The sequence below is a fragment of the Polypterus senegalus genome, chromosome 6 (assembly GCF_016835505.1).
Source record: "Polypterus senegalus isolate Bchr_013 chromosome 6, ASM1683550v1, whole genome shotgun sequence".
NCBI classification, from domain to species: Eukaryota; Metazoa; Chordata; class Cladistia; order Polypteriformes; family Polypteridae; genus Polypterus; species Polypterus senegalus.
Window position 1 is genome coordinate 173,297,051 of NC_053159.1, and position 13,548 is coordinate 173,310,598.

Genomic DNA, 13,548 nt, shown 5'->3' on the forward strand with positions numbered 1-13,548 from the left:
TGCATTTATCTTATTTATAATTGTTCAAAATGTTTCTAGGGGAAAAATCCAACCTGCAAACGTTGCAATCGAGCTCTATCCTCACTGGGCCACATGTTTTGGGCCTGCACCAAATTAATATAATTCTGGACAAAACTTTTTAAATGTCTATCAGACAGCCTTGGTGTCACAACACCTCCTAATCCCAGAGGGGCTTAAAGTGGAGAAGGGCAAGTAAGCTGTAATTGCCTTTACTTCACTTGCTCAACCTCAACCTAGCCCACCTCTTTTAAGTCAGTGGGTAACTGATTTATTTACTATTTGAAATTGTAAAAGATCTAATTCTTACTTAGAGGATCTGTGCAAAATTTTTTAAACACCAGGAAGGATCTAATCAATAACATTTTAGAATGAGCGCTTATATTGGGGAGAAAGACTTCTTTCCCTCTTTACTACTTTCAAAGTTTTACTCTGGCTGTTGGCCTTCCTCTCTTTCTTATGGCTGGGGGAAGAATTGAATTTAGTTTTAAGTTTGACTTGATTGTATGGAACGTTACATGCTTTTAATAAATTCAATAAAAAATGGAAAAGGAACTTCTAAACCTCTTAACAGTAGCGGCCTTAGGGGTGTGCGGGGCCTAGAGCTGACCAACCCCTCACGGGCACTTTTATGTGTGGACTGTATAAAGTTGCATGCAAATTTAATAAAAATAATGTTAACATACACCAGACTTTCTCATTACAATATTCAGCTAAATTTTTTGCAAGACAACATGCAGACTTTATCAAAATATAACGATACAATCTATTTAAAAAGTGCATCACGATCTCTTTCACTCATGGTGTCGACAGCGATACAGCTAAACCAGTAATAAAACGTTGTTGCGTGTTCCACTACCAAACACTTCCCGTACTGTTTCAACTAGGCCTACTGTAGCAAAATGAACCAAAGACTCGACTAAGAAACGATGGTAGGCTCTCAGGACACAAAGGAGTCATAAGCGACAAGCCATCAGTTGTTCCCAAGTCAAAACAGAAGCCAAACCAGCAACTAATGGGCTATACCTATTTAAGAAGGGATTACACTGGCGACCCTTTTTGGGCGATGAAGGTGGACTATGGAATGTTTTCAAAGACATACATGTACAGAATTTGAACTTGAAGAGGGATTTGAAAAGGGTTCCTCTTAGAAGCATCCTAAATATATTATATATATATATATATATATATATATATATATATATATATATATATATATATAAAGATATATATATACTGGAGATTATAACTTGACAAATCCGCTCGAACGGCACACGCGGACCTCAAAAGTGGAGCCCCCTTAGGCATGGGGCCTGAGGCAGTCACCCCATTTGCCACCTCCAAATGTTGCTCTTAAGCAGATTCCAATGGCGTTGAATTTTAGTTGTTAAACTCTTTAGGTGAATAACAGATAATATGTCAGGCAGCTGAAAGTGGGAGGCTTGGTTCTAAAACATAATGACCAAATGAAAAAGCCAAAGTGTATGTGGTGACAATGCCAGAAAGCTTAGAGTGACACTACATCAGAGCTGGAGGGATTACATTCAAGATGCTACATTTACTGTATATATTTGAAGGTAGTGTGATGGACGGCCGACACACCCAGGACGCTCCATGGAGACTTCCCTGCAGCATAGCGGTGTCCTGGATTCCCGTAAGGCACTATGGGATATGGAGATCGGCTTCACAGCCCTGCTGAGTACCGTGGGTGCTGCCAGGTGACGCTGCAGGGAGACACAGAGATTGCTGTTTCCCATAGAGTATAAAGTACTCGTGTAAGTTATGGGGACAGAAGGAGAGAAGTACTTCCAGGTGAAGAAAAATACAACTCTCCATCTGATGGGTCAATGACTATATAAAGGACTGGTGGAGACCCAGCAAGCGAGCCGGAGTTGGGAGGGAGTATGGCAGAGCTTACTGGGAGGAGAGGAGGTGGAGAATTATTGTGCTTATTTATTGTGTGTTTGGTGGAGGGGGTGCTTTGGAGGCAGTATTGAAAGGAAACGTCTATTGGGTTTCATGGGGCAACAGCGCCCTCAAGTGTCCACAGCAGTAAAAGAAATGTGAGCAGCACAGTGCCCTAAAATTGTCACAAAACGTCAAACTGTATCAGGATGCCACACATACATATACAGTATTCAGTGGTGTAAGTGGTGGAACAACAATTGACGACAGCACCCAGGACACCAGTACAAAAAAACAGGCTTACTTCTGCATAAACAGGATTTTCAAAATTTGTTCTTGGCTTCGGTTTTCTTTTAAAGAAGTTCCACTTGGATTCCTGTAAAACAAAAAAAAAAAAAAGAATGAGTCGCCCTGGTCACTGTCACACATCTGAGTGATCTTCCAATGAACAGATAACAACAATTAAAGAAAGAAATGACTTTTAGATGCTTTTGCATATAATGCACAAGGCACTTATTGTGAAAGCCAACTGTCTGTCCTACTTGGAAATGTGGCACACTCGTTGCCATTGGTACTTCCATCATTGGGAAGCTTCCAGAGTTGCTATGGGCGTGTCCTCAGAGGTCATAACCTTTGTCAATGATGTGATGGGTTTAAAAGGTCTTCAAAAAGTTCACTTTCTATCCGAGTCCGCAACTCCACAACCCTTTTTGTCAACCATACTTTTGGTCAAATCAAATCCTTTTCCTGAACGTTTTCTCAGATCTCGAGGCATGCTGGTATTTTTTTTACTTTTTTTGGCTTTCAACTTCATCTTTTCTCCCAGTTATTTTTCAAAAACCTCTCATTTGTTCTCTAGTGGAACACTGGGATTGAACTGGTAAACTATGGATATAGAGGTTATACATTAGGTAGGAAAGAAGCGATCACATTTTGTATTACTATCATTTCATTTCTGGTTATTGTGTTTTAATTTCTACTTTAATAAACAGAATAAAACTTGTTTTCAATTTTAATTTGGCCTGGATTTTTCCATTTGTCTAGTCAGATAGTGTCAGGTAGGACGTTAAAGGGTTAATCAGGACTAGGTATGAAAGCTACAGGATTACCTGAGCCTTTAGGCTATCAACAGGTAACCAAACCTGTTAAAGTCTCATCAGATCTGGAACTGCAGAGTAAACCTTAAAAGCCCTAAGCTCACCATTGCCTCCAGATCTCTCATCTCTTAGCCTGGGAAAGAGAGATGAATCACCTGAGTGTCCTCCCAGGCCTAGATCTAGACAGGGGGTGGAATTTCAATAAAACAGATTCTTTTATGTTGTTATGTTATTTACTAAAAGCTCACCTGGGACGTTTCTTCACTTGGGGATTTTCCAGCATCTGCTGCTGTAGGAGAATCTGAAGCCTTAATATTCTCCGTACGATCAGTAGTCACATTAACAGTTACCTACAACACATTGGAAACAGATTCAAGATCTAAAATCATCCAAAAAAAAAAAGAGATGCAATAATAACTAGAAAAACAGAGACGTTACCTGGGTGGCATGAATAATTGCTGGGTCTCCAATTGCAACCGAGTAGAGGGGATTATCATACGTCACTGGTTCTTTGCTTGTGCCCACAGCAAACTTATCATCCTAAACATGAAGAAAGGAGTTCATTTGAGTATCAGTAACACACTTCAGTTTATTTTTAGTCCACATTCACTCCATATTGGCCAGGATAATGTGGACTGATAATCTGTCTCAGATCATCCTGGGTACAAAATAAACCACAAACAAGCAACCAGGTGTATCCGCGGACATGTCATACTCGGAGAAATAAACCTGTTTAGTCTTGAGCGGAGGAGGCTGTGTGAGGTCCTAATGCAGGTGTTCACAATTCTCAAAGTAGATCCAGCAGAATTATTTCAACCAAACGGTGAATCACATATTCAAGGATACCAGTGGTAGCTAAGGGAAAGTGCATTTAGGACTGAAATGATTTTTTACACAAAGAGTTGTGCGGATCTGGAACAAACTACCGATGCATAAACCTGGACAACCTTTAAGAAGTATCTGGAAGACATATTGGGACAGCTTAGCTGTTAGCTAAACATACGAGTCTGATGGACTGAGTGGTCTCCTCTCGTTTGTCAAATTTCTTGTGTTCTTATATTCTTATTAATCCTTAATTTAGTTCACAACTCTGCAATAGGCTGTTATCTGCAGTCATCAACTTGCCAAGTCACTGGAGAAGCAGATGAAGCAAAGAATTCAGTTTCTTAAAAAAATCTGTATACATATATAATACATTTTATTTTTTGTATAGCCCAAAATCACACAAGGAGTGCCGTAATGGGCTTTAACAGGCCCTGCCTTTTGGCAGGCCAAATGTTGACTATCTAAGATGACAAGGAAAAACTCCCAAAAAATACATTTTAGGGAAAAAATGGAAAAAAACCTTGAGAAAGGCAGAGAGACCACTGTCCAGGTAAGTTGGGTGTGCAGTGGGTGTCAAAAAAAGGGGGTAAATACAATAAAATACACAGAACAGAACACAAGTAATTCCTCAATCTATATATATAATTCACTAAGGGTACGCACGACAGTGAAAGCAAGTAAGACAGAGCCACGCGCGCCAACTCATAGAGCCCCGCCCGCCAACTCTAAGACCAGGGGATACGCTCAACAGAGCCCTGCCCGCCAACTCTAACCCTCCTACCGTGTCATGGGATACGCATGACAGAGCCCTGCCCGCCAACTCTAACTCTCCTCCCACATCCACCCTCAAAACCAGTCCCGCCCACACGCAGCCGACACAGCATTTCTTGCCAAGCATCTGCAGTACGCTTAAATCGCTCAGTCCAATCCAACAACAGCTGTACGAAAGCTTTTCAGGAAAAAACCCTAGGCAGGATTTACGACGATACAATGTCCCATCATGTCACACAAATGTTGCAGCGATTTTTGTCGGAGAAGATGGCGAACTGCCTGCCAAAAGGGACATTTGCATCTGTCCCATAGGCAACTCCTGTAAACAGATTTCCATGCTCAATATGAATTGCGATCCTATGGTTAACCCACTTTTATTCCCTTACGGAGACATTGCCTGGCACAAAGATTTACAACATGTTCCAGATAAACGAACCGCCAAGCGAAGAAGGCTTACTCAATGCCAATTTTACACGTACAGATTAGCAATGAGGAATATATTTAGTATTTTGCTCTCCAGTGGCGAACTATTCCAACAGTACGTCGTAGATGCGTATGTTAAAACAGAGGGCTCGCAACTCAACTATATCAGATTAGATCAACAAGATTTGCGCGTGGAACAATACAAAGGATTGTCTGATGTACTGCAAGCAAACGTTGAAAATAACAACATACGTGTAGGCAAAATGATCATATTACCATCCACATTTCCTGGAAGTCCAAGATACATGCAACAAAACTAGCAGGATGCCATGGCCAAGGTACGTAAATTCGGACAGCCTCATTTATTTATCACTTTCACATGTAATCCTGCTTGGCCGGAAATTCTACAAGCACTGACGGATACCCAAATACCGGAGCACAGACCTGATATCCCACATGCTGTTTACTCTTCACAATAATTCTAACAAGCAGTCTTCAGCCACGGTCAGTTGTACAAGGCTTTTTCTAGGGTTAGATCTTTCGACTCATTATCTGCCGTCACCACCAAAACACCTATTCACACCTGTGTCTTTCAAGAAGTATTTATTTCTTCTTGATTTCTGAATTCCTTTCTCACCGTTTTCCGTTCCTATTTTTACACCGCTGTATGCTACGGCAGGCTTCGGCTAGTATAATATAATTGTACAATACAAATATTACAAGTACAAAGCAGAATTCAACACTAGATGATATCATATAACAAAATTTGGATTTGGAATGCGTATGGATAGAAGAAACATCCCAGTGAAGTTTTGCCCACTTCAGGCCTGAGCTCAGGATCCCAGTACACTGGCACCAGCTACAACTCCACTTTTCATTGTCATCTCTCTTTAAAAGAACTGGGAAGCATTGGTTGGACACTAATATACTGGACTGACCAATATTGTCCTTATATATTCAATGAGAAATTCACTTCTGCACATACAGTAAGTGCATTTCAAACAATTTTAGAACAATCTAGGAAGGGGCTACTCAAAGAATCTTATGAGTCCGTAGAAAAATTCCCATAAATGAATTACTTTAGAATTTGTATAAGTTGTTTCTTCACGATCATAAAATATATTAATTTGCAACACAAAATTGTGTACTAAAGTGAAGGGTTTTTGATAAAGTTTAAAAAATATTTGTCTGTTCTGTCAAATTACAATTGAGCTCTATGGTACGTCACTTTCGTACGTGATAGAAAAAGTCGTAGAAACTTTTTTAAGCAGCAAAACTTTCAATTTAGGAAAATGTGCCTGAAGTGTTTATGCGGCATTCTTGTGAAAATGAAAGGAAACTAGAAATAATTATTTAATCACAGATTCTTGATCCTATTTTCTCAAGGTAAGTCCGTGGAGTTATGACAGCACCTCACCGGCATTACATTCTGTGGAGTTACTTATGTAGTAAAAAATAAAGTGAGATACACGACGAATAGCAGCATAATGAAATGGGAGCACGTGGGAGTTTCATTGTACATTGTACACATAACAATACATGTACATAACATACACAATATTTGTGGAATCTCAAGATGCAGATCGATACTCAATAATATTTTTGGCTTGAAAGATGGACATGTTTGGGAAGTTTTGAGGCTTTTTCTATATGGACACAGCATTTAACAGAGCCATATTGTAAGCCGAAAGAGTAGATCAAGTATTTTTAAAATTTATAAAAACACAGGTTTATGTAGCAAATGAATATATGCCGTGATTGTAAAGAAAATAATTCTGCTTGAAAAATACCAAGCTTATTCTTTAAGGTAGGAGTAATATTAAGAGGGGTAACAACCAATAGATGGTGCTTCTGCATGCTCGGTGGACTCTACGACCAGGCCTGCATTATCTTGTTGTATCAATAGGGGATGTTAGACTTGATAATGGTGCAGGAAAAGTTCTGGGCCTACAAATGTGTGCTGATTGAAAAAGAGTTTCCCAGTCCACTAGATGGCAGCACAGTACAAATTTCTGTTGTTCTTCGTCTCTGGCTGACCATAATAAAGGTCCGGCCTCTCACTTAAGTTCAGGATCATTCATTTTACAACACTGGGGGTAAGGGGAGACAGTAAACACCACCAGAGCTGAAACTAATACCATTCTTTTAATTTGACTCCACTTGTTAAGAGGCGGACACAGAGATGTGCTGCTTGTATTTCTGGATGGACACCAGAAAGAAAAACTTGTTATATAACAAGTGCAATTCACATTGTCACGTAAGATACTATTACCTATAAGTAAATCATCAGAGCCTATGGTATAGGAGCCATAGTCCTTATCACACACATCTCAACAAGCTTTATAAATTAGGTACCTACTGTAATTTAGGCACTACTAATAGCAAACCCTGTTGGTGTTCAGAATGTGCCTCCAATTATCTTCTTACTATCGAACAACACCATCTTATTTTCTTCCATTCTTATAAGCTCTTCCTTTGTAATTTCTGAGATGCCAGTTCATACATGCAAAAACTTTCTTCATCTTTAGAATACTTTAGTTCCTTCCCGGGTCTTCTCTTGGACCGTGTCAATCTTGTTGCTTACACACCACTAACAGCATTATTTTGTTTCTTCGTTATGTGTTTTTGCGACACTTGTTTTCACACCATTTAAATTTCTTCTCACTCACCAACTGCATTGCTTTGTCGATGCTGGAGTCCCCATTTAATTCTGGAGGTCCCAGATCCATTGTTACATCATCTCCAGTCCTGAACGTCACTCCATTTGTATTTTCACTGGACTTGGCAAGGCTGCTTAGGCTGTTAAGGCATGTAAAAAATAAAAAAATAGTAAGACAGATACAGAAAGTCATGGCTTACAAATCAGTGGCAACATATGCTCTAAGCCAATGTGATGCTATTATACACTAGAAACGTGGGGAACAACCTAACACCTAAAGTTCAGTGGCCGTCAAAATGCATCTTTCTAATTGGATGTAGCAATCAATTAATTCAGGTCATTCAGATAGAATTAAGAAAACTGACACCTGCCTTGGGAGTTTAGGCAAAGAAGGTAATAGTTTTCCAGTTCGTCTGTAATTCAGAAATCCACCAACTGCCAGGGCGCCGAAGATAAGGATTAGAATAACAGCCAGGAACACGGCAACAGCTGAAATACAAGAAAAATGCAAAAATAAGAAAAATAAAAACCTATACTTTAGTATTTGTCTTTAAAATCTGTTAAAAAAAAAAACGCAAAATGATTGAGTAGCCCGTGTTACAGACATCACAATCCTTGTTTTTCTTATGCGTTCTTCAAATTTTAGTTTTATGATGTTGGTCAGTAAGACACTGTGTAAATTGGTGTAAGTGATAAACGCCAGCTTCCTTGTGACCTGGCCCTGGATAAACCAGTTAAGAAAATGGATGAATGGAAAGTGGTGGAAATTAAAAATGACTTTGTGTTAAGTATAAGCTATAGTACAATTTTGTACATCTATCTATCTATCTATCTATCTATCGGTTTGCCTGCCCGTCTGTCTGTTTGTCTGAGTGAATTAATGAGCAGGGACAGTGGGTGGAATTATTGTACTGCAAGTGTCTGCTAAAGCAAAGAAAGCTCACTATTGATCTACATTAATGATTCACTATATATACATATATACAGTATATACAGGTATATATATATATATATATATATATACAGTATATATATATATACAGTATATATATATATATATATATATATATATATATATATATATATATATATAGCGGCAGTGAGAGGATGCAGGTTCGCAGCATGCTCCCATCGTCTATCAGGGAGCCCTTGAACCCAACACCATCTGTAATGTCATCGATGAGCTCGGCAGTGAGGCACAACAAATGGAGCAAGGGGATGGTGTAAAAAGGTGCCAAGTGCTTTTATTAATAACATCAACAAAAACAAAGTGTCCAAATAAATAAAGTCCAGTGCTTTCAGAATCCTTCAATAAATAAATAATCTTATAAAATTGAAACACGGAGGTAAAAACCAATAAATAGAAAACGCAACAATCCTTTAAAACAAAGTTAAAACAATGCTGGAAGCAGTCTCTCTAAAAAACAATCCACAAAGCCCGGTGACTTCTTTACCTGGTGGCTCCCCTGCTTCTCCCATCTGGGCCCCGCAACATGAGAGTTGCCCTACCAGCAGCTGACCTTCTTTCTGCCTCCCGATTCCTGGCTTCAGTCGTGCAGTTTCCAGACCGAGACTTGGTTTCCCTGGCGACCAGGGAAAAAACTACTTTATGATACGTGATTCATTTTTCTCCCTTTGTGGATCTCCAGCTGCAAATATGCAAACCATATCACAGACCTTCTCTTCCATTCATATATATCTATATATATATAAAATTCTTTTCGCGTTTGAAACAGAAATTGCGTATGACCACGCTAAACGGAAATTACGTATGACCACAGAACATATTATAATACAGGAACTAATCACTTCGTTTGTGGACACCATTTTTATATCGTCTTTACGAATTGTTATTATTTGTGTGAGAGTTATTTTACTGATATTGAAAAGAAGTAAACACAAACACGACGATCTATCCCATAGAAGTGTGCCCCATGTCGCCCTCTCCCAGCACACCTCTCTGGACTCCATTGCTGAGCTGTCCGCCACCAGGTGCATTCTGACAGAGAAGTTTTATTTATTCGTCCAAGTGACTGTCGCGTAAACTGCCACATTCTAACTTTTTTTTAATTGGCAGTACTTGATAGTAGAAGAGATGAAGAAAACAGCTTTGTGTCTTTCTACTTTTTAACTGCGCCGAGCTGTAAACAATGTGAAGACGACACTGCCTTCAGCAGCGAGGGGTCGTGAGAACAAAGTGGACGCTCAGAGGCGCGTAATATCTGTCTGCTTCGCTGGGTCGACAGCTTCGCAGTTTCGGGCGGTGTCCTCTCTTTTCGCACCGTTTATGACACTTCAAGTGCCCCGTTGACTCCTTGGACAGTGGAAATCTTTGCGAATGAGTGTAATCCATCGAAGTGTGACTCTCTTGGTAAATTGCGGTGCACGGCTACTTACTGTCCCTTAAGGTGAGTTCAGGTCACTAAAACCCCGCAACATTCAAGGTTGCTTTTGTGATGAATTCTTTTAAGAAGATGGAGGGTTTACATCTAAGAATATGTACCGACCTCTTCATGTAAAGTATTGGACTTGGGAATTGTTTGGACCTTCTGCCCGTTAAGGACGGAAGGGCAGTGTCACCATTTTTCAGAATAATTTTTCTCTTAAATCACTGGCACGAAGTGCAAGGTTGTCAAGCAGGTAGTTTACCCGTAACCACTGCAGTAGTTCTCAATGTAACTTTACTTCTTAAATGTTAATGTTTTACTGTTTAATCATTTATACACTTCTTTTATATCATTCAAATTCTCTTTTGGAAATGTTTCCTGTTTAATAATTTATACGCCTCTTATATATTCTTCAAATTCTTTTATCAAAATGTTTTACTACTTAATAACTTATTTTTTAAATACTACATTTTATTTTTTTCCCTTGCACTATATATATATATATATATATAGTGGGGAACAGCCCGGACACGGACAGGTAGACATGATTATATGCACCAAGCTCTGTCCTCCTGGGCAACCTAGCTGGGTATCAGCCCCAGCCACGTGCCACGATATATATGAATTTTCGCGAAGTAGGATTCTTAATTTATAAATCGAATATTTTCGCAGTTAGAGTATAGAAAACCTGTTTATGACCTTCTAAATACGTTTTTTAACATTATTAGAGCCCTCTAGACATGAAATAACACCCTTTAGTCACCTTTACACTCGTATTACCCAATATATTAGACAAAAATAAGAGAAAATAAGACATATTAGACGTTACAAATATCATATTACTAGGTGCACTCGCCTTTTAAGGCGACCGACTTTTGTCCTCAATTTTTGTGCGCTCCATGTGTATATCAGGCATGTAAGTGTAGAGAATGAGAACATCAAAGTGCCCATTCATAATATCTCCTGAAAACCTAAGTTTTTTTTTATCCCCTCAAGTGCCTGTCCAAAGTCGTACAATGTCAGCCCGATTCTGTACCGCTAAAGACGTAGTTTCATGCACTAAATAAGCTATAGATGAGAATAAGCAAGCACCATCTCCCTGATATTTACTACGCGGTGAGGCATTTGTACTCCATCAACATTAATTATTTCCAGAGACATAATTTTGTCTATTTTTCCAGCGCATCGCGCACAAAAGCAAGGGAACGATGGGAGCACCAGAACTCTGCTCACATCGCGTCGCTTCGTACCTCAAGCCGCAAGTAGTAAGTCTGTAATAAGCGGAATACCGCTGCGCTTTGCACTCACGGGACGGAAGAACAATCCCGAACGCTTTTTTATCGTAGATTATTGTACTGTACATTTAATTGCACACAACCACTAACCTATGAAGGTACGACCTCAGTAGGAGAGTCTTCAGAGGTGGTGCAGTATCTTCAGCAGGTGCGTTGTTGTCTTCAGTGAAGAAGTACTAGGCAGTGGGTGTCTGGGCGCGAGGCTGAAGAACATCTTGATAGGCAGTTGCTGGCACTGTCTTTTCATATGCGTGAGGAGGCTTTTGTAGGGTATTGCCATCTTTAATCATATCCAAGAGTTTCACCTTCTCCTGGATAGTAAGCATCTTCCTCCGGCGCTTAGTTTTATTGTCAGAAGGCTTAGAAAAAGCAGCACGTTTAGGAGCCATCGTAGGGCTTAGATAAAAGTTCTCAGAAAGCGCATGCGTAGTGACGTAAGCGTGTATGAGAAAAAAATCACGATAGAGTGAAGCCGCGAAAGTCGAAGCGTGATATAGCGAGGGATCACTTTATATATTCATACTTAGGTCTGATTCGCAATCTGATTGTTTAGGTGGTTACCTACCAGGTAATGCTTGTGGTTGGTCGTGTACTCTTTGTACTTTTTGGCAGATACTGCATAACATATCTATTATCTGTTTCTCGCAACTGAGAGGACATTGCGAATATTTGAGTAGCCACTCAAATAATCAGACTGCGACTCAGACATTTGAGTGTATTGCTCAGATCTTCACCCTGTCAAATAAGTGAACCAGCTGCTGTGGCGGAACGTCAGAGGCTTAACCTTAGTTGCTGACTTCCGAGGTTCAATCCCTATTCAAAAGTGCATACACCTGACGTGCCCCAATAAGGGCAAAACACGTGTCGTGCGCTCTCTGTATTATTTGGAAGATACTGTATATATATATATATATATATATATATATATATATATATATATATATATATATAGATAGATAGATAGATAGATAGATAGATAGATAGATAGATATATACAGCATAGATATACATATATATACAGTATTTTTTTCATATACTTTGCTCATCAGTAATATAGATGATAAATCTGATTAAAATTTAATCCACAGTTTACAAGAAAATTTGTCATAAACTTGTGTTTCACCACAAGCAAAATTCATGCCATTCGCAAATGAATTTTCAGCTCATCTACAAACTTTTCCTTTATGTGCAAAAGCATGGCATGGATTATGATGGTCCAAAGTGTAAATAGTGGGAGGTGCAGCTACAGAGGCTGCACCAGCAAGCACATCTCTTTCTAAATTCCATTGGACTGGGCATGTGTCTGCAACTGGGATTGGCTTATGGAGTTGCAGAAAATGAGCTCAGATGGTGTTATCTCTGACCCAAATATGCGATGCAAGGGGCCTTACTTATTCTATGTTAATTAATGTTGACTTATTTTTATTTTTTATTGTGTCTTCTATTTTTCTATTCTTCATTTTGTAAAGCACATTGAGCTACATTTTTTTTTGGTATGAAAATGTGCTATATAAATAAATGTTGTTGTTGTTGTTGAAATGTAGAGGCAGGCAGTATGTGAGACAGAAAAGAGTGTGTGGAGCTACATGGAAGGAGATGTGGAACATCTGAGTGGTACTGGAGGACAGCTAATGGAAAATACATTGGTTTCAGCAGAAGAATAACCCTTGGAGGCCAATGTTCCTCGCCTTCCACCCCAAAACCCTCATTTTAGTGGGTTTTGTTGTTTTGAAATTGCAGAATTGACAGCAAAATTAATTTTAGGGGTAGTTAAGGGGCTGTTTCAAACATTTTAACAGTTCTTTAACAGGCCTTGTATTTTATCTTCTAATATATTACATAAATTTTGTGCAAACATTGGTAAGTTTTTCTTCACACAGAGTACCACAGATACACCAAGTAGTGTGGTGGAGAGCAGAACTTTTGGGACCTTTGAAATTTGACTTGACGTTATTTGGAGAAAAAAAGGTGGATATAATTAATTGGTGAGCTTTGTTGGCCAGAATAGCCTGGTCTCGTCAAAATGTTTCTAATGTTCTAATTTAGTTGCACAGACTGTACAGATTTCACAGGAGGCACAACCCTGCTGTTTCACATCTTCCCCCCTGAGAACCTCTTGTACAGAGTTTCCATGTTATCCCTGTGCCTGCCAGGGCTTTCCTTCCACA

General features: G+C 39.3%; 1 protein-coding gene across 1 annotated transcript in view; it reads right to left on the reverse strand.

Annotated features, from left to right (window-relative positions):
- Nucleotides 1–13,548, reverse strand: part of lrp2a (low density lipoprotein receptor-related protein 2a) — a 248,832-nt gene that overhangs the window by 7,970 nt on the left and 227,314 nt on the right. Inside the window, 5 exon segments of the mRNA XM_039757567.1 lie at nucleotides 2,228–2,299; nucleotides 3,269–3,370; nucleotides 3,459–3,560; nucleotides 7,709–7,838; nucleotides 8,070–8,187. Of these exon segments, the coding sequence (XP_039613501.1) occupies nucleotides 2,228–2,299; nucleotides 3,269–3,370; nucleotides 3,459–3,560; nucleotides 7,709–7,838; nucleotides 8,070–8,187 (524 nt within the window).